We start from the raw sequence: 21249 nt of genomic DNA, 5'->3' as shown, positions 1-21249 counted from the left end.
CATCGCCAGGAGATTAGATGATTGTGCCCAGGCGGGTGATCCACGCACCAGACCTTGTTTACGGTGTCGATCCTGGCGCACCCCACCTCGCCGCTGGCCACGCCTTCTCGCCGCCATCTTGGAGTGGGCCCTGGCGTGCCCTGCCTCGCTGTCGGACACGCCTCCCCACAGTAGTTTTCTTGCTACTTCACTTCATCTGGCCAACTCTTGTGAAGGGTTTTTTCCAGACAAGGGAAAGGATTTGTCTGTCATCCACCACAATTGTTTTCCATGGTCTTCCAGGTCTTTTAGTGTTGCTGAGCTCACCTGAGCTTTCTTTTTTTTTAAGAATGTACATCTCATGTTTTCGCTATCTCTCTGATGGATTTGTTTGGATTTTTCGGTCTAGTGATGGCTTGCTTCTCTCATAGTGACAGCTCTTTGGACTTCCTATTAAGAGATGACCTCCCCAGACTCCAAATAAACACACCACACCTGAAATTAACTCTAGGCCTTTTATCTGATTGATTGCTTGATTGATTATCTGCTATTTTTTAAATGAAGGAGGTAATAACACACACCTGGCCATGGAACAGCTGAGTGGCCAATTGTCCAATTACCTTTGGTCCCTCAACAGGTGGAAGGCACATATAAAATGGGTTGCAGTTCCTACACCGTTTACCTGATTGGGATGTAAATACCCTCAAATTAAAGCTCAAAGTCAGCACATCTTGATTGTTTCCTTTCAAATCCATAGTGGTGTTGTACACAGCTGGAATACTGAACATTGTGTCAATGTCCAAATATTTATGGACCTAACTGTATATGTACGTATATCTGTTTGGAAATGTGTGTATACATGTATGTATATGTGTGGATACATGTATGTATGTATATATGTATGTATGGATATGTGGATGTATATGTGTATATACGTATGTATGTATATATGTGTATATTGGTTGGGTCTGCTCCTGTCTCTGGCCATTCTCTCTCTACCCCAGCAGATGATGGTGTGGAACACCGCAGAGGCCACCACCAGTGTATGTTTTCGTCACGTTTTATTCCTAGCTGTATGTAGAAGTGGCAGGTTGCACCAGCTCTGCTCCTTTAATGTCTTTAATGTCCTTTGTGTTCGTTGATGTAAGAGTGATGTGTGCTATGGCTACGAGTAGTTTTTCCCTAGGCCTCAGCCTGGACCCCCCTACGCCCCATTGCCTACCTGTATCTCACCTTTTTTGTAAGGGGCGCCGGAAGTTGCCAGACTCGTCAGCCATCCTGTTCTTTCTCCCTGTAATGTTTGTCTGATCTTGAATGGTGTTGTTAAAGTTAAAGTAGCAATGATTGTCACACACACACTAGGTGTGGTGAAATTTGTCCTCTGCATTTGACCCATCACCCTTGATCACCCCCTGGGAGGTGAGGGGAGCAGTGAGCAGCAGCGGTGCAGCGCCTGGGAATCATTTATAGTGATTTAACCCCCAATTCCGACCCTTGATGCTGAATGCCAAGCAGGGAGGTAATGGCTTCCATTTTTTCATAGTCTTTGGTATGACTCGGCCGGGGTTTGAACTCACAACCTACCCATCTCAGGGCGGACACTCTAACCACTAGGCCACTGAGTAGGATAGATTGTGCTGGAAATGTTTATTTCCCCTCGGGGAGTAATAAAGTATTTCTGATTCTGATTGTGTTTGTATGTCTGCAATGAGGTGGCGACTTGTCCAGGGTAATAATAGAACTATGTATGATTCCTGCTCATATCGTATAGGATCAATATCCCTATTGGGCAATCCTCGGCGCTCCAATATTGGAATGGTATCAAAAGTGAGAAAGTCCTTTTTTGAATTGGACTTGATGTGTACCTAATGAAGTGGGCGCTGACAGTGTGGCTCCCCACCTGTTGTTCAGCGAAGAAGACTCCTCTCTGCAGGTTGATCTTCCTCATTAGGTCTCCTCCATCACAGAACTCCATGACGATGCACAGACTGCCGCCATCTGCACAAATCCTTGGTCAAATGGGAGCAAAAAGATGAAGATCTGGGTGGTGAGGTCACCTTGGAAGGAGCATAAGAAGGACACAATGTTGGAATGTTCCATGCTGGACAGGAGGCCCACCTCCTTCTTGGCCGCCTCCTTCTCTCTGCTGGACATCTGCAGCACAAACATGACACTTTCACTTCCGGCACAGGCCGGTGCGCTCACCTCGGTCAGGTAAACATGACATGTCGGCAATTTCACTTTCGGCCCAGGCCAATGTGCTCACCTCGGTCAGGTAAACATGACATGTCGCCAATTTCACTTTCGGCCCAGGCCAATGTGCTCACCTCGGTCAGGTAAACATGACATGTCGCCAATTTCACTTTTGGCCCAGGCCAATGTGCTCACCTCGGTCAGGTAAACATGACATGTCGGCAATTTCACTTTCGGCCCAGGCCAATGTGCTCACCTCGGTCAGGTAAACATGACATGTCGCCAATTTCACTTTCGGCCCAGGCCAATGTGCTCACCTCGGTCAGGTAAACATGACATGTCGCCAATTTCACTTTCGGCCCAGGCCAATGTGCTCACCTCGGTCAGGTAAACATGACACGTCAGCACTTTCACTTCCGGCCCAGGCAGGTGTACTCACCTTAGTCAGGTCGATCCTCTTCACCACACATTGTGCGCCCGCAGCACCTTTGGGTCGCACCAGGAAGGCTTTACCGAAGGCGCCTTCTCCGATCTGACGCACAACTTCATAGTCGTCCATCTCAGCTCCAAGAAGACAAAAGTATTTGTTAGTTGTTCACAACTCTGCTGACAAACATCCGCCACTAGGGGTCCCCGTGAATTACCATAAATTGATGAAGGTGGACCCTGACTTAAACAAGTTGAAAAACTTATTGGGGTGTTACCATTTAGTGCTTAATTGTAGGGAATGTGTACTGTACTGTGCAATCAAATAATAAAAGTTTGTATATGTACTGTACTGTGCAATCAAATAATAAAAGTTTGTATATGTACTGTACTGTGCAATCAAATAATAAAAGTTTGTATATGTACTGTACTGTGCAATCAAATAATAAAAGTTTGTATATGTACTGTACTGTGCAATCAAATAATAAAAGTTTGTATATGTACTGTACTGTGCAATCAAATAATAAAAGTTTGTATATGTACTGTACTGTGCAATCAAATAATAAAAGTTTGTATATGTACTGTACTGTGCAATCAAATAATAAAAGTTTGTATATGTACTGTACTGTGCAGTCAAATAATAAAAGTTTGTACTGTACTGTGCAATCAAATAATACGTTTGTACTGTACTGTACTGTGCAGTCAAATAATAAAAGTTTGTATATGTACTGTACTGTGCAATCAAATAATAAAAGTTTGTATATGTACTGTACTGTGCAATCAAATAATAAAAGTTTGTATATGTACTGTACTGTGCAATCAAATAATAAAAGTTTGTATATGTACTGTACTGTGCAGTCAAATAATAAAAGTTTGTACTGTACTGTGCAATCAAATAATACGTTTGTACTGTACTGTACTGTGCAGTCAAATAATAAAAGTTTGTATATGTACTGTACTGTGCAATCAAATAATAAAAGTTTGTATATGTACTGTACTGTGCAATCAAATAATAAAAGTTTGTATATGTACTGTACTGTGCAATCAAATAATAAAAGTTTGTATATGTACTGTACTGTGCAATCAAATAATAAAAGTTTGTACTGTACTGTACTGTGCAATCAAATAATAAAAGTTTGTATATGTACTGTACTGTGCAGTCAAATAATAAAAGTTTGTACTGTACTGTGCAATCAAATAATACGTTTGTACTGTACTGTACTGTGCAGTCAAATAATAAGTTTGTATATGTACTGTACTGTGCAATCAAATAATAAAAGTTTGTATATGTACTGTACTGTGCAATCAAATAATAAAAGTTTGTACTGTACTGTACTGTGCAATCAAATAATAAAAGTTTGTATATGTACTGTACTGTGCAGTCAAATAATAAAAGTTTGTGTATGTACTGTACTGTGCAGTCAAATAATAAAAGTTTGTACTGTACTGTGCAATCAAATAATAAAAGTTTGTATATGTACTGTACTGTGCAATCAAATAATAAAAGTTTGTACTGTACTGTGCAATCAAATAATACGTTTGTACTGTACTGTACTGTGCAGTCAAATAATAAGTTTGTATATGTACTGTACTGTGCAATCAAATAATAAAAGTTTGTACTGTACTGTACTGTGCAATCAAATAATAAAAGTTTGTATATGTACTGTACTGTGCAATCAAATAATAAAAGTTTGTACTGTACTGTACTGTGCAATCAAATAATAAAAGTTTGTACTGTACTGTACTGTGCAATCAAATAATAAAAGTTTGTGTATGTACTGTACTGTGCAGTCAAATAATAAAAGTTTGTACTGTACTGTGCAATCAAATAATAAAAGTTTGTATATGTACTGTACTGTGCAATCAAATAATAAAAGTTTGTATATGTACTGTACTGTGCAATCAAATAATAAAAGTTTGTATATGTACTGTACTGTGCAATCAAATAATAAAAGTTTGTACTGTACTGTACTGTGCAATCAAATAATAAAAGTTTGTATATGTACTGTACTGTGCAGTCAAATAATAAAAGTTTGTACTGTACTGTACTGTGCAATCAAATAATAAAAGTTTGTGTATGTACTGTACTGTGCAGTCAAATAATAAAAGTTTGTACTGTACTGTGCAATCAAATAATAAAAGTTTGTATATGTACTGTACTGTGCAATCAAATAATAAAAGTTTGTATATGTACTGTACTGTGCAATCAAATAATAAAAGTTTGTATATGTACTGTACTGTGCAATCAAATAATAAAAGTTTGTACTGTACTGTACTGTGCAATCAAATAATAAAAGTTTGTATATGTACTGTACTGTGCAGTCAAATAATAAAAGTTTGTACTGTACTGTACTGTGCAATCAAATAATAAAAGTTTGTGTATGTACTGTACTGTGCAATCAAATAATAAAAGTTTGTATATGTACTGTACTGTGCAATCAAATAATAAAAGTTTGTATATGTACTGTACTGTGCAATCAAATAATAAAAGTTTGTATATGTACTGTACTGTGCAGTCAAATAATAAAAGTTGTTACTGTACTGTGCAATCAAATAATAAAAGTTTGTATATGTACTGTACTGTGCAGTCAAATAATAAAAGTTGTTACTGTACTGTGCAGTCAAATAATAAAAGTTCTTACTGTACTGTGCAGTCAAATAATAAAAGTTCTTACTGTACTGTGCAGTCAAATAATACAAGTTCTTACTGTACTGTGCAGTCAAATAATAAAAGTTCTTACTGTACTGTGCAGTCAAATAATACAAGTTCTTACTGTACTGTGCAGTCAAATAATACAAGTTTGTACTGTACTGTGCAGTCAAATAATACAAGTTCTTACTGTACTGTGCAGTCAAATAATAAAAGTTCTTACTGTACTGTGCAGTCAAATAATACAAGTTCTTACTGTACTGTGCAGTCAAATAATACAAGTTCTTACTGTACTGTGCAGTCAAATAATACAAGTTTGTACTGTACTGTGCAATAGAAGTTTCAATCAATCAATCAAAACCGTCATCTTACTGGTGCGTCTTACGTGTAGCGTGTTGTTAACAGGAGAGCATGTCACCTTGAAATGACGTCTTTACAAAGTTACTTTGTCATAAATATTGGTCATCAGGGGAAACATTGTGCGTCGCCATGGTAACAGAAACAGGCGCAGCTAGCATTCATGCTAGCAGGCTCCAACAAGTTACCACTGAGTAAAGAAAGACAAAGTAGGGGGTTTTGAAGCAGCTGAATGTCCTCCAACATCAGCGTTACCTGTTTTTACACCATGTTTCCTCCACTCGCTCGTCTAGTTACTCGCTGGGCTTCACAGGCAGCAACTTATTCTACCGCCGAACAAGCATTCCTTATTGCGGGCCCCGGAAGTGACGTAGGGGCAAAGCTAGCTGGGAAATGTAGTTGTCTACAGCGCAAACCTTTTGTGTTCTTATTTTTTTCTTTTTTTAAAAGGGCTTTTGGACGTATTTCAAAATGATTGGAGTATATTCTTCTCTTTAACATTCATAAATGTATTTGTATTTTTTTAACGCAGCCTTAATTCAATGCAGAAATAAGAGCAGCATATGTATTCATAGCTTTTGATTATGACAACCATTTATAGTTGATAGAAAACAAAAACAGCTGTTTTGTTCAAAGTAAACATTCAAAAAGGACGTATTCCACATCCCACAATGCTCCCAGATGTCCTAGCTAAACACTTCTCATTGATATTTATAGCTTTCAATACCAAACCTTCCTGGCGTTGAAATATTGAAGTTAACAAAGTCCCACTTTTCAGTTGACATTTCTCTGGGTTTCCTCATAATTGACACTTTTTCCGGGTAAAATCATAACTTTGCTCAAATTTAATCTTGTAACAAGAAGTCGAAATGGAAACTTTTTTCATTGGGATGTTGTGTAAAACCGCAAAAAGCAGACTTTTCTCATTTATTCACATTTCTTTCCTGAAGTACATTTTTATTTATCTGTACTTTTTTATGTCAAATATCAATGTTTACTTATATAGCCCTAAATCACTAGTGTCTCAAAGGGCTGCACAAACCACCACGACATCCTCGGTAGGCCCACATAAGGGCAAGGAAAACTCACACCCAGTGGGACGTCGGTGACAATGATGACTATGAGAACCTTGGAGAGGACCTCAAAGCAATGGATGTGGAGCGGGTCTAACATGATACTGTGAAAGTTCAATCCACAATGGATCCCACACAGTCGCAAGAGGACTTCTAATAGTTTTTCCTCAACAATCTTAATATCCTGAGAGCCAGCGTCCTCTCCAGTGGACATTGTGTTGTGCAGTTTTTCCTGAAATGTGTAATCTAAAAAGTATTAGGTGAAAAGAAATGTCCACTGCGGAGGACATATTCCATCCTGATTTGGCAGACATTCAAATGTGGGATTTTGAAATATGACTTCCCTTAGTCATATTTCCCATGATGCCCCTGTGATGAGAGCTTGTTGTCCTGAGGTGCCCAGACAACACATTTGTGTGCTGCTCTCTAAACATTTCTAGTCCTTCCCAAGTGGAACACAAGACAGGAGCGCCACAAGTCTTGGTGTACTTGTCTTATTTTATTGTCCTTTTCAGCTGATTCGGTGTAAATGTCACGAAGAAAGAAGCGACTTCATGCTCCAGCAGGAAAGGAAAGATGTTGTTTATTCTTGAATTATAAATGAATCATCATGTTGTTTATTAACGAATTACAAATGAATCATTCTCATGGAGTATTTCCAGAGTTGGGACAAAACAACCTTCTAAATATGTTGAGTCATCTTTACACTCCATTCATCCTAAATAGTGAGGTTGCCTCAGCCAATCAGAGGCCACCATACTAAACCAGCGCTCTGATTGGTCGCATCCAGGGCTGACACTACTGTAGTATTATGACTGTAGTACTGAATACTATTGTAGTATTCAATACTACTGTAGTAGTGAATACTACAATAGTATTCAATACTAACGTAGTACTACTACAATAGTATTGAATACTGTAGTACTGAATACTACTGTAGTAGTGAATACTACAATAGTATTCAGTACTAATGTAGTAATACTACAATAGTATTGACACTACAGTATTGAATACTATCGTAGTACTGATGTTGCTACTGCTTGGTTTCTGGCCCAACTGTATGTAGAAAGTGAAAGTATGCTGAGAGAAATGCTGGATCACATCTCACAGATCTCAGTCTCCACCACAAACTTGTTCTCAAAGTGACGAATCTTGTGGCAGTTCAGCACCGCCCGCTTCTGCATACCTGAAACACACACCTCCAGGTCAAAGGTCACACTTCTGCTCACTCTCAAGTCTAAGGTCACACAATCCCCAGGTCAAAGTTTACTGGTTTTACCCATAGGAGGTCAGGGTTTACCTGATTTACCCAGAATCCTGAGGTCAAAGTTCATAGATAGATAGTATTTTATTGATTCCTTCAGGAAAATTAAAACACTAGTCTTACCCAGAGTTCTGAGGTCAAAGTTCACTGGTCTTACCCAGAATCCTGACGTCAAAATTCACTGGTTTTATCCATAATCCTGAGGTCAAACTTCACTGGTCTTACCCAGAATCCTGAAGTCAAAGTTCACTGGTCTTACCCAGAATCCTGACATCAAAGTTCACTGGTCTTACCCAGAATCCTGACATCAAAGTTCACTGGTCTTACCCAGAATCCTGACATCAAAGTTCACTGGTCTTACCCAGAATCCTGAAGTCAAAGTTCACTGGTCTTACCCAGAATCCTGACATCAAAGTTCACTGGTCTTACCCAGAATCCTGACATCAAAGTTCACTGGTCTTACCCAGAATCCTGAAGTCAAAGTTCACTGGTCTTACCCAGAATCCTGAAGTCAAAGTTCACTGGTTTTACCCATAATCCTGAGGTCAAAGTTCACTGGTTTTACCCAGAATCCTGACGTCAAAATTCACTGGTCTTACCCAGAATCCTGAAGTCAAAGTTCACTGGTCTTACCCATAATCCTGAAGTCAAAGTTCACTGGTTTTACCCAGAATACTGAAGTCAAAGTTCACTGGTCTTACCCAGAATCCTGACGTCAAAATTCACTGGTCTTATCCATAATCCTGAAGTCAAAGTTCACTGGTCTTACCCAGAATCCTGAGGTCAAAGTTCACTGGTCTTACCCAGAATCCTGTCCCGGCGCTGCAGCTTGAAGGTGTCCTTGCCGCGACACATCTTATGGATGAAGTATCCCAGCTGGTCCACGTGCTCCAGGCGCTCCGTGACCACCATGTCCTCGTGCAGCAGGTAGGACTGGGGCAGGTAGGTGCCAGACTGGCAGAGAAGCAGAGAGACTTCTTACTCTGACATTTGGACAAGTTCCACAAAAATGGACCATGGCTACCTTGATATTGACCAGCAGGTCCAGGAAGTCTCGTGGCGGCATGACGATTGAGGTGTTGAGCGCGATGACGTAACACCTGTTCAGGTTCAGGTCCAGGTAGACGGTCAGCATCTGAGAAAGAACCAGGTTAGCTGGGGACAAATGTCTTTGGAGGGTCTACGTCTCACCCTCTGGAAGTCGTGGATGATGTCTGCGGGGTCTCCCTCCTCAAAGTCGGGCACGGGCACGTGAATGAGCGCCACCTGTTCCCTCTCCAGCACCCGGATTCTCTCCTCCAGCTGTCTCAGAGGGATTGGAAGATCCACGTCCACCTGGGACACCAAGCACATTAGACTGGAACAGCGCTAGGAGAACTAAACAACTGCAGCGTGGCCACCAGAGCCCCCCTGGTGCAGGACTCCTGCTTTGTCCCCCAACCCCCCCTTTCAGAGATCAGTCCCACAGCAAGAGCTCAGCACACTAATACCTCAGGTAGGAAGTAGACCGGCAGAAACCTTTTGGAGCACAAAGTCAGCTGATCGGAACTAGATGATTAGTCTTATTCCGACTTTAAAAACTTGGGAAAAAAAATTCTATCATAAAAAAATGATTTTAAGCATGTAAAACACTTTGTCTGTCCATCCATCCATTTTCTACCGCTAGTCCCTTTTGGGGTCGCGGGGGGCTGCAGCCTATCTCAGCTCCATTCGGGCGGAAGGCGGTGTACACCCTGGACAAGTCACCACCCCATCACAGGGCCAACACAGATAGACAGACAACATTCACACACTAGGGACCATTTAGTGTTGCCAATCAACCTATCCCCAGGTGCATGTCTTTGGAGGTGGGAGGGGCCTATCCCCAGGTGCATGTCTTTGGAGGTGGGAGGGGCCTATCCCCAGTTGCATGTCTTTGGAGGTGGGAGGGGCCTATCCCCAGGTGCATGTCTTTGGAGGTGGGAGGGGCCTATCCCCAGGTGCATGTCTTTGGAGGTGGGAGGGGCCTATCCCCAGGTGCATGTCTTTGGAGGTGGGAGGGGCCTATCCCCAGGTGCATGTCCTTGGAGGTGGGAGGGGCCTACCCCCAGGTGCATGTCTTTGGAGGTGGGAGGGGCCTATCCCCAGGTGCATGTCATTGGAGGTGGGAGGAAGCCGGAGTAGAACCCACGCATTCACGGGGAGAACATGCAAACTCCACACAGAAAGATGCCGAGCCCGGGATTGAACCCAGGACTACTCAGGACCTTAAAAAACTTTGTACATAATACAATTGTTTTAATCATGTAAAAAATGTTGTATCATAATAAAATGCCTTAAAGGATGAAAAAACCTTGTATCATAAGATGATTTTAATCTGTAGAAAACTTTGGATCATAATACAATTATTTTAAGCATGTAAAAAAATTTGTATCATATTAAAATGATTTAAGCATGTAAAAAAAATAGTATAATATTAAAATGATTTAAGCATGTAAAAAAACTTTGTATCATATTAAAATGATTTAAGCATGTAAAAAAACTTTGTATCATATTTGAATGATTTTAAGCATTTAAAAAAACTTTGTATCATAATAAAATTATTTGAGTATGTAAAAAAATGTGTATCATATTAAAATGATTTAAGCATGTAAAAAAACTTTGTATCATATTAAAATTATTTTAAGCATTTGAAAAAAATGGTATCATAATAAAATGATTTTAATCATGTAAAAAACTTTGTATATTAATTAAATGATTTTAAGCTTGTAAAAAAGTAGACTGAGGACAGAAGTGGGTTTTCATGCTCTGGATTCTCCTTGGCACTAATCCCTGCTGACTGTATTGGCAGGTAAAAGGTCACCTTCTCCAGTTGGGCCATGGTCAGGTCCTCCTCGCGGTAGTTGACCCCGCACACAAACACCTGGCCCTCCTGCAAGACAGAGGGAGGCGGGTCACACTAGGGTCTGCTCGGGTCTACGTGCCAGACACACACCTCCAGGATGTAGTAGCGGTACAGGTAGGCTCCGGCCACCACCATCCCAGACAGCATGAGGCCCAGACCCAGGCACATGCACCAGCACCAGGCCCGAGACTGTCCACGCACAGGAAGTGCAGCCTCCGCATCCTGGAGATGACAAGGTCATGGAGGTCAACACCACGTTAGATTGTGTGTGTGTGTGTGTGTGTTGGTATCATCCTGGAGATGACAAGGTCATGGAGGTCAACACTACGTTAGATTGTGTGTGTGTGTGCGCGTGTGTGTGTGTGTGTGTGTGTGTGTGCGTGCGTGTGTGCGTGTGTGTCAGGTAACAAGGCGTCCAACAAGGTGCAGCCTTTTTCGAAAAGTAGTGCCAGCTGAGCAGGAAGGGGCTTGTACCAAGTAGAGAAGACTAGTTACTTCCTGTGTAGCAGAGAGGATTTGTGGGTAAATAGTTGAGCAGGGTGTAGCAGGCGACAAGTGGCCACATGTCTTCTTCTTCTTCTTCTTTTTCACTTCTCTCTTTCACAACTGGCAGCAACTCTTCAACACTTTTACTGTTGGGGAAAATTCAAGGTTTGGGCAGACCTTAGAATACACCGACCACCACCCTCCTCACAACAGGACCACCTCTTGCTTGGGTGAGGACCGGACTTAGGTCTTTATGGAGACCAGGTTCAGTTGTCATCAGGGAAGACTTAAGTCTTCATAGAGACCAGGTTCAGTTTAGGCCCACATGGAGACCAGGTTCAGTTGTCATCAGGGAAGACTGAAGTCTCCATGGAGACCAGGTTCAGTTTAGGCCCACAGGGAGACCAGGTTCAGTTGTCATCAGGGAAGACTGAGGTCTCCATGGAGACCAGGTTCAGTTGTCATCAGGGAAGACTTAGGTCTCCATAGAGACCAGGTTCAGTTTAGGTCCACATGGAGACCAGGTTCAGTTGTCATCAGGGAAGACTGAAGTCTCCATGGAGACCAGGTTCAGTTGTCATCGGGGAGTGACTGGCCAGACATGTTGATGGCCGGGTGAAGTGAAGACCAGGACAAACTAGCCTTGCAGCATGAGGTGGCAAGTGGCAAGTCTTTCTAGTCCTCCTGCTGGTTTAATGGGAAGCAGCTGGAGTTTGAAGCTGTCAGTCTAAGTCTCTCTTAGAGATTACAAACTAATCTCTTGATGACATCCTCAGCAGATGTTCTTCAAGATAGTTAGTGTGGGGGTTGTCTTCTCATGGCAGAAAATGTGCTTCTAGTCTTTGAGCAAGGCACCTGACTTGCCTCCAGTGTCGGCTCCACAAATGTGAAGGAAGGTTTGTGCTGATATCTGAGATAGATATCCGTATCGGCCTCCTCCCATTCTGTACCACTGCAACACAACTACATCTGTATTTGGATTGTTGGACTTTGTTGACAACGTTTAGACACTTTTACTGACATTTTCTTTTTCTGCTGTTGAATAAAATGCAGTCCTGTTCAAAGAGTCTAAACTTCTGTCCCTGACCAGTTGGGCATGAAGAAAGGTGATTGTGTGTCGGGAAGCACAGAGACCAAAGTGTGCGCATGGGTGGAAATATGTGTTGGTTGTTAGCATAAGTTTGGCAAAAACAGTTAAAAATAGTGTCAGACTTTGTGTGACTTCGACAAAACATTGTTTTACTTTCATGTACATTTCAAGGTTCAGGTCCGTGACGGTGCACCACATTCACATATATTATTTAAAGGCAAACCCTGAATTGTACTTTTTATGCAATCATTTTCAATAAACTAAATAGAGAGCTTCCAAAATGTAGCACTGCACATTACATGCAAATCAACTCCAATAAATCAATGAAGATACCAATAACGATAAAATTGAAATAAAAATAAATATTGTAGACCATACAGATCAAGATTTCTCATTGTCATCCTGTTGGGTTGACTTTTTTAACCCTAACCCTAAAAATCCTGTCCATGAAAATCACAAACAAGATAGGTGACAGAGCGCAGCCCTGGTGCAGACCGACCCCCGCTGGAAACGGATCCGACCTACATCCAAGCACACGGACAGAACTCTGGCTTTGGTTGTACAGAGGGTCCCCTTTACCCCTACTCTCTCAGCACCTCCCACAGGATCTCCCAGGGGACCCAATCATACGGCTTCTCCAAAACCACAAAGCACACGTAGACTGGTTAGGGATACTGCCAGGCCTTCTCCAGGATTCCCGGAAGAGTAAAGAGCTGGTCAGTTGTTCCACGACCAGGACGAAATCCATATTGCTCCTCTTGAATCTGAGGTTCGACCATCGGCCAGACCCTCCTTTCCAGTACCTTTGTGTAAACTTTCCCAGGGAGGCAGAGTAGTGTGATACCCTGAAACTGAAAACCTCAACCTACCAACCAATATTTCAATTTTCCTCATGAGGAAACCTTACAATGTCTTACATCCATCAAGTGTAGAAAATGGAGTGGTCATTTTTTGACCAATTTCCCCAGGAGGTTTTCTATATTTTGAAATAAAATTTACCATGAACTGATTAACGTGGATCCTGACTTAACGATTTAGTGGTCAATTGTAGGGAATATGTACTGTACTGTACAATCTACTAATAATATGTACTGTACTGTGCAATCTACTAATAATATGTACTGTACTGTACAATCTACTAATAATATGTACTGTACTGTACAATCTACTAATAATATGTACTGTACTGTACAATCTACTAATAATATGTACTGTACTGTGCAATCTACTAATGAAAGTTTCAATCAATCAATCAAAATGATGTTCCAACACACCTAATAAACACAACATCAAACATTATGTCACTACTGCTCCCACCTTTCCTAAACATAATGTTAAAACAACTGTTTACTGACGTATAAAATGATCTTTAATAACTTTTACTGCTAATGAATATCACTTCTGGACCTCCTGACTAGAGATAATCGGTATCAGTATCGTGTCTAGTAGACAGGTTTGCTGCGACATTTTGACTTTATTTGATGACTCATGAAATAAAAACACGGTCCACTTTGATACTTGCGATGATTACACAAGCAGTAATGTTTGGGACGTCTTTTTATTGCACAGCCTTCGTCGTCGTGCGCCTTGCTGACGTCACAAGTCAAGTAACGACATGCAAACATAAAATTGACACTTGGAAAGACTCCAGCTCAGATCGACAGGCCGGGGCTTAGTTAGAGCGTTTGAAGGACATTTAAGGAAGTGCAAGAAAAGGAGACATTAGAACGTGTCGCACAAACATTAGCAAGTTAGCCATTTTCTACTCACTTTGTCCTCCTCCGAAATCAGCGTTTCCGCGTCCTTTTTGACATCTTTCTGCGAAAAGGCCGAGTTAAAAGACACTTTCACCATCGTGGAACGACAAAGCACAAACTTCCACTTGGCAAAAGCAGCACGAAAGTCGCTAGAAGGGCGAAAAATGTTCTCCTTTAACTTCAGCGTCTCAGTTGCGCGACTGAGAGCTATCAAGTTGGTGAAAACAAAGCGCTGGCAACGTAGCACTACACTTCCGCTTTCATTTCAAAATAAAGGCACGCCCCTTTTTAGTAAGGGAGCACAATAACGCGAATAAGTAAATACATGGTCTGTAGCCAGGGGCGCCGGAAAAAAAAGGGGGGGGGGGGGTAAAGGAGACGGATTCTAGGGGCCCATGATGGAGGGGCCCAAGAGAGGCCCCTAATGATGATGAAATTATATGAAATTATGTAGATTCTTTTCATGGGGCCCAAAATCCCTAGCGGCGCTATGATACTTTTCACTTGAAAGTAAATGCGTTTGCTTTAAATGTGTTCATAAAACTAAATAAGACAACGTGACAATAGGATATATTTTATTCATCCCACGATGTGGATAGTATGTCGTTGCAGTGCAGATTGAAAAAGTCCACCAAATGAGGTAAAAAAAAAAAAAAAAAACATGAGAAAAGAGGGAAAGGATGAACAGAAAAAACATGAAATACAATAAAAGAGAGCAGCACCGTGAATTGATGAAGGTGGACCCCGACTTAAACAAGTTGAAAAACTTATTGGGGTGTTAGCATTTAGTGGTCAATTTCACGAAATATGTACTGTACTGTGCAATCTACTAATAAAAGTTTCAATCAATCAAGCACCATTTACACCTACGGCTACAAAAGTAAAACAGAAAAAGCAATAAATATGACATTTTGTGCACAGAAGAGAGCTAACTGTCCTAGGCTGCCCACTAGCGCTTAGCTATTATTAGCATTGTTTCCTTTCTTTAAATACTATTTATGTACTGGGTTACGTGACTTCTTATCCTTGCAAAAGACAAACAACCCTAAAAATGACCTTTTGAAAAACTACAGTTTGGTTTTTATACTTGGTCTAATAGAAAGCTTTTAAATTCACTTTACAAAACAATGATGGATCTTCTATTCTAGATCAAACTTGTATCACCAAGTTCCACCTCAGAAAACACTTGGCTCTACAAGTACCTCCAGAATGAGCAATAATCATAATAATAATAAAACACTCATTAAAAACAAGGTTTTATTTCACATGTATGTTTACTATTTTGGCCACTGTAGCATCAACATTTTGAACAGTAACACTGTAAAACTAGCAATGCAGCCAATAAAAAACTAACAATGCAGCCAATACGAACTAACAATACAGCATTTATATCCAATATTTGCATCTCATTCTAGATATATAGTCATGGCCAAAAATCTAGTCACCCTGCATGTGTGTCAGATAATGCAGCACTTCTTCTCCCAGCAAAGAGTTGAAATGACAAATGCTTTGGTATTCACATGTTTATTTCTTTAGTTTTTACATTGGAACAACACAAAAAGGCCAGACAGGATATTATTTGACACAGAAGTCCAAAACTAGACCGGACAAAATGATCAACTTAATATTTGGAAGCACACCTTTGGAAGACAGATGTGAAATCAATGTAAGCATCAACACAATCAATATATAGCTGGAAGCAATTTCCAAAATTGCCAAAAAAGATAGTGCGTTATACAAATTGTGCATTATACACATTTGCAAAATGCAGTTGCGCATTTTGCAAATTGCGCCCATTGGTTTGCAAAATGTGGACCACACATTATTCAAATATATAGCTGGAAGCAATTTGCAAAAAGATTGCGCATTATAAGGAATTTGCAAAATGCAGTTGCGCATTTTGCAAATTGCTCCTATTGGTATTGTGCTTACAACACTGCTCGCTCAGCCTCCAGCAACAGTGTGATGTTCACTAACTCCAGGAGGAGCTCGCATGCGACGTGCTGCGTGGATGGATGTTGTGTCTTCCAAAGACAAACATGAAGCTGATGAAGTCGCGGACGCGCTGTGCTGAGGGCGGAAGTCCGCCATCTTACTGTTTTTAATGTTTCTAGCTGCTAGCTAATGCTAGCTCAGCCTCCAGCAATAGTGTGATGTTCACTAGCTCTAGGAGGAGCTCGCATGCGACGTGCTGCGTGGATGGATGTTGTGTCTTCCAAAGACAAACATGAAGCTGATGAAGTCGCGGACGCGCTGTGCTGAGGGCGGAAGTCCGCCATCTTACTGTTTTTAATGTTTCTAGCTGCTAGCTAATGCTAGCTCAGCCTCCAGCAACAGTGTGATGTTCACTAACTCCAGGAGGAGCTCGCATGCGACGTGCTGCGTGGATGGATGTTGTGTCTTCCAAAGACAAACATGAAGCTGATGAAGTCGCGGACGCGCTGTGCTGAGGGCGGAAGTCCGCCATCTTACTGTTTTTAATGTTTCTAGCTGCTAGCTAATGCTAGCTCAGCCTCCAGCAATAGTGTGATGTTCACTAGCTCTAGGAGGAGCTCGCATGCGACGTGCTGCGTGGATGGATGTTGTGTCTTCCAAAGACAAACATGAAGCTGATGAAGTCGCGGACGCGCTGTGCTGAGGGCGGAAGTCCGCCATCTTGTTAGCGAATCACTCCAACGAAAGCCGGCTCTGATCACGTGATTGAGGGAGACCGCTGTAGTGTTGTTCGTTTCGGTGAGAGAAATATAAACTCATCAATGCAAAATGACAAACATATTAATGATTGCAATAAATAGTCATACGAAATTAGATAAGTACACATACGACTGTATTGTTATTTACCATTGTTAATGTACGGGGTCACATTATTTGTCTGGTTTACCACCGAGTCAGCAACATTTAAGTTACTGCATTTATTTATCGTATTTGTGTCCCCAAAGAAAAACCAAAAATATACAAATCTAACCTTTTACATATAAATATTAATGTTGTTTCTGTGTCGTCTTTTTAGCTTCCGGTTTACTGCGGAAGTGGCACAGGGTCTTGCTGGGGAGGTCGACAGACGAGGAGAGACGCGGAACTACCAAACATTTGGAGTGAATTTGGCGGCGGCGAGAGTATCTAAATCTGTTTTGGCGGTTGAGCATAAGCTGTTTTGTGACTGGATCGAGATGGAAGGGGATAGTGACGGGATGTATGAGGATAGTATGGAAATGGATAGGACTAGAGGGGAGAGAGGAAAGAAGGGGAGAGGAGGGAGTGAAGGAAAGGCGAGTACTAAAAGAGTGCATGAAGACGATGAAGAGGTTGATAAGAGGAAAAGGGTTATGATGGATGAATATAAGATAATTTATACATTTAAATCAAACCAAGATATGAATGACATTAGTTTGATGACTCTGGTTAAGGGATTAAAGAAGGACATTGGAGAGGTGGAGATAGCGAAGGTGCTCAGGGACGGACGGCTGTTGATTAAATGCAAAAATGGAGAGCAAAAGAACAAAGCAATGCGATTGCAAAAACTGTGCAACAAAATAATAAAGGAAAAAATCGAAGTGGGAGAACGGAAGGGGGCAAGAGGAGTCGTGACAGGAATCCCAAGAGGAGAAAATTTAGATGATCTGAAAAGAGAAATAAAAGGAGGAACTGTCACTACGATGAAAAGATTGATGGCATTTAGGAATGGTGAAAAGACTGAGAGCGAATCCGTCCTAGTGCAATTTGCAGAGGAGGTCCTACCAGAGAGAATCATGATTGGGTATCTAAGCTTCTATGTTAGAGCTTACGTGCCACCCCCAGTACGTTGTTTCAAGTGCCAACGCTATGGGCACATAGCTAGTGTGTGTCATGCTAAAATGAGATGTGGAAGGTGTGGAGGGGAGCATGAATATGGACAATGTGGAGAAAATGAACAGGTCAAGTGTTGTAATTGTGGCGGGAATCACACAGCAGCGTATGGGGGCTGCATCATAAGAAAACAGGCAACAGAAGTACAGCAAATCAGAGTTGAACGAAATATTACTTATGCAGAGGCAGTTAAAATAAGAAATCAAGAAAGTGCAGAACAGGACAGAAGTGAAAATAGTTCAAGAAATAAAAAACAAGAGGCAGCAAATACAGGAATTTCCATGGATAAACTAGTTGTATTCCTGGCTTATGTAATAAATTGTACAGAACAGGCTAGAAACAAGACTGAGAAAATCAAAATAATTGTCAAAGCAGCAGCAAAGTTTTTAAATTTAAAAGAATTATCCTGGGAACAGGTGCAAGGTGAGCTACAGAGAGTAGACGAGACCGAGTCATGTTACCACAATCCAACGCCATGTTAATTGTTCAGTGGAATGCCAGAAGTCTGATAGCAAACGGACAGGAATTAAAGGGATATATTAATAATATGAAAAATAAACCACATATAATATGTATTCAAGAAACATGGCTGAAGCCAAAATTAAACTTTATAATAAAAGGATATATAACGATACGTAAAGATAGGAATGATGGGCAAGGAGGAGGATGTGCCATATTTATTAAGGAAGATATGCATTATTCAATATTAAAAGTAAAACAAGAACTAGAGATAGTAGGAGTAGAAGTATGGAATAATAAAGAAAGATACAAAGTACTAAACTTCTATAATCCATGCAAGAAATTAGAAATTCACCAACTAGAAACAATAATGGAGCACTGGAGTGGCAATATTATTTGGTGTGGTGACTTTAATGCACATAGCACAATGTGGGGTGAAAGGGATGACTGGAATGGGGATACATTGGAAGCACTTTTGGAGGAAAAAGAACTGGTGTGTGTGAATGATGGGTCGGGAACAAGGTTAGATGTTGTCACGGGTAAAGAAACAGCAATAGATTTAACACTAGTGTCACAAGGGTTAGCAGGAAAGGTGGAGTGGGAAGTAAATAAATACAGCACAATGGGAAGTGATCACTATCCAATCGTCATTCACATAAACATAAATCATAGGACAGAAAGCACTAGGATAGAAGGAAGATGGAAGTATAATCATGGTGACTGGGAGAAATTTAGGGAAATTACCGACATAACTTTAAAGGAAGTAGATATAAATCAAGATATTGAACAATTAAATACAGATATTACAAAGTGCATAATAGAAGCAGCCGAACAGAGCATACCAAGGAATAGTATAGGGAGAAGAAGGAAGATAGTGCCGTGGTGGACACAAGAGTGCACAGATGCAATACAAGAACGGAATAGAGCATTTAGAATATTGAGAAGAACACATAATTTCCAAGACATGATCCAGTATAAAAGGCATCAAGCTAGAGTAAGGTATGTTATTAAAAAAACAAGAAAACACCATTGGAGAACTTTTTGTGAAACACTAAATAGAACTACTCCTTTAAGCCAGGTGTGGGGAATGATCAAGAGAATGTCAGGGCTCAGAAAAGAACATAAAAATCATGTGATGAAAGATGGAATGCGGAGTGTGGTAGGAAATAAAGAAAAAGCAGAACTTTTAGCAAAAACCTTTGTTAAAGTGCACAGTAATGATAATTTGAAAAATGTAGAAAAACAAAAGAGAGAAGAAACAATTAGTGTAAATATTGAGGAAATGAAGGAAGACAACGATAATAGTTTTATCAACACTGTGGATATGACATTTTCTTTGGATGAAATGGTTCGAATTTTAAAAAAAGTTAAAAATACGACGGCAGGGAAAGACCTGGTGAGTTATCAAATGATCAAAAATTTAGGTAGCATCGGCAAAGAAGTGGTCTTGAAATTATATAATAGGATATATGAAGAAGGAAAATGAGCAGCTGAGTGGAAAACAGCTGTAATAATTCCAATATGCAAGCCAGGGAAAGATCCGGAAGAGGCAGGAAATTATAGGCCGATTGCATTGACCTCAAATTTGGGCAAAGTAATGGAAAAAATGATTAATAAAAGATTAATATATTATTTAGAGTCAAAAGAAATTATAAAAAACTACCAAAGTGGTTTTCGCAAAGCAAGAAGCACAAATGACCCAGCAGTGCAGCTGGAAGAGGAAATTAGAAAGGGACAAATAAATAAAGAAAGTATAATTGCGGTATTTTTTGACATAGAGAAAGCGTATGATATGTTGTGGAAACAGGGGTTGCTGATGAAACTAAATAGGATTGGGATTAGAGGAAGAATGTACAGATGGATAAAAGACTTTTTAACAAGTAGAACATTATTAGTAAAGATAGAAAATGAATATAGTAGAGAATACAAAGTGGAAAATGGGACCCCACAAGGGAGTATAATAAGTCCAGTACTATTTTCCATCATGATAAATGAAGTTTTTAGTGAAGTGGAAGGGTTAGTGGAGGTGGCATTGTTTGCTGATGATGGAGTGATGTGGAAGAGAGGTAGAAATACAAATTATATAGAAAAGAAGATTCAAAAAGCGGTAAATAATGTTCAAGACTGGGGGACGGCTTGGGGTTTAAGATTCTCTGTTGGAAAGACAAAAGTCATACATTTTACGAAGAGGAAAATACAAAACAAGCTCCAAATAAAACTCTATGGAGAAAACATAGAAGAGGTACAAGTTTTTAAATATTTAGGAATATGGTTTGATAAAAATATTAACTGGTCAACCCACATCAGCAAGATAATGGAGAAAAGTAAAAAGGTGTTAAATATAATGAGGGCTTTGAGGGGTAAAGATTGGGGGGCTGATAGGTTAACATTGAAAACAATATATATCACTTTAATTCGGTCTGTTATCGACTACGGATGCATTATTTATCGATCTGCTTCAAAAACTCTACTTGAGAAAATAGACCGGATCCAGTCGCAGGCGTTAAGATTATGTTGTGGAGCTACTAAATCTACTCCAGTGGCAGCATTACAAGTAGAAATGAATGAAAAACCTTTGGACATGAGGAGAGATCAACTCTCAGCAGTTTATTGGGCAAACTTAAAAGGATCCAAGCAAGGACATCCAACCCGTCAAGTGCTAATAAATTGCCAAGAAAAAGGGAAGAAAAAAATGAATAGTTTTGGGTGGATAATAGGAGATATATGTAAAAAAACACAAATTGACAATATTAAAGTGAGCCCTACAGTACCAATTCCTGCAATA

At 40.4% G+C, this 21249-nt stretch overlaps 2 protein-coding genes across 2 annotated transcripts in view; both read right to left on the bottom strand.

The window, feature by feature from the left end:
* LOC133564069 (serine/threonine-protein kinase Nek5-like) overlaps nt 1–6036 on the bottom strand; it is a 55751-nt gene extending 49715 nt beyond the window's left edge. The window contains exons 1-4 of the mRNA XM_061918148.1: nt 5861–6036; nt 2612–2736; nt 2037–2133; nt 1880–1977 (exon numbers count right to left, since the gene is read on the bottom strand). Coding sequence (XP_061774132.1) covers nt 1880–1977; nt 2037–2133; nt 2612–2731 — 315 coding nt within the window. The 5' untranslated portion in view covers nt 2732–2736; nt 5861–6036. The remainder of the gene's footprint in view (nt 1–1879; nt 1978–2036; nt 2134–2611; nt 2737–5860) is intronic.
* Nucleotides 6037–7244: 1208 nt separating this feature from the next.
* On the bottom strand, nt 7245–14406 carry LOC133564070 (integral membrane protein 2B-like). The gene is made up of 7 exons (XM_061918149.1): nt 14173–14406; nt 10917–11048; nt 10785–10853; nt 9134–9277; nt 8967–9077; nt 8746–8896; nt 7245–7864 (listed from the first exon to the last, which is right to left on the bottom strand). The coding sequence occupies exons 1-7, from the start codon at nt 14254–14256 to the stop codon at nt 7776–7778; spliced, it is 780 nt and encodes a 259-aa protein (XP_061774133.1). The 5' UTR covers nt 14257–14406; the 3' UTR covers nt 7245–7775.
* Nucleotides 14407–21249: the final 6843 nt, after the last annotated feature.

The sequence above is a fragment of the Nerophis ophidion genome, linkage group LG13, assembly GCF_033978795.1.
Source record: "Nerophis ophidion isolate RoL-2023_Sa linkage group LG13, RoL_Noph_v1.0, whole genome shotgun sequence".
Classification (NCBI taxonomy): domain Eukaryota; kingdom Metazoa; phylum Chordata; class Actinopteri; order Syngnathiformes; family Syngnathidae; genus Nerophis; species Nerophis ophidion.
Note: the sequence above shows the minus strand (reverse complement) of the source record. Positions and strands in the feature narration are given on the sequence as shown.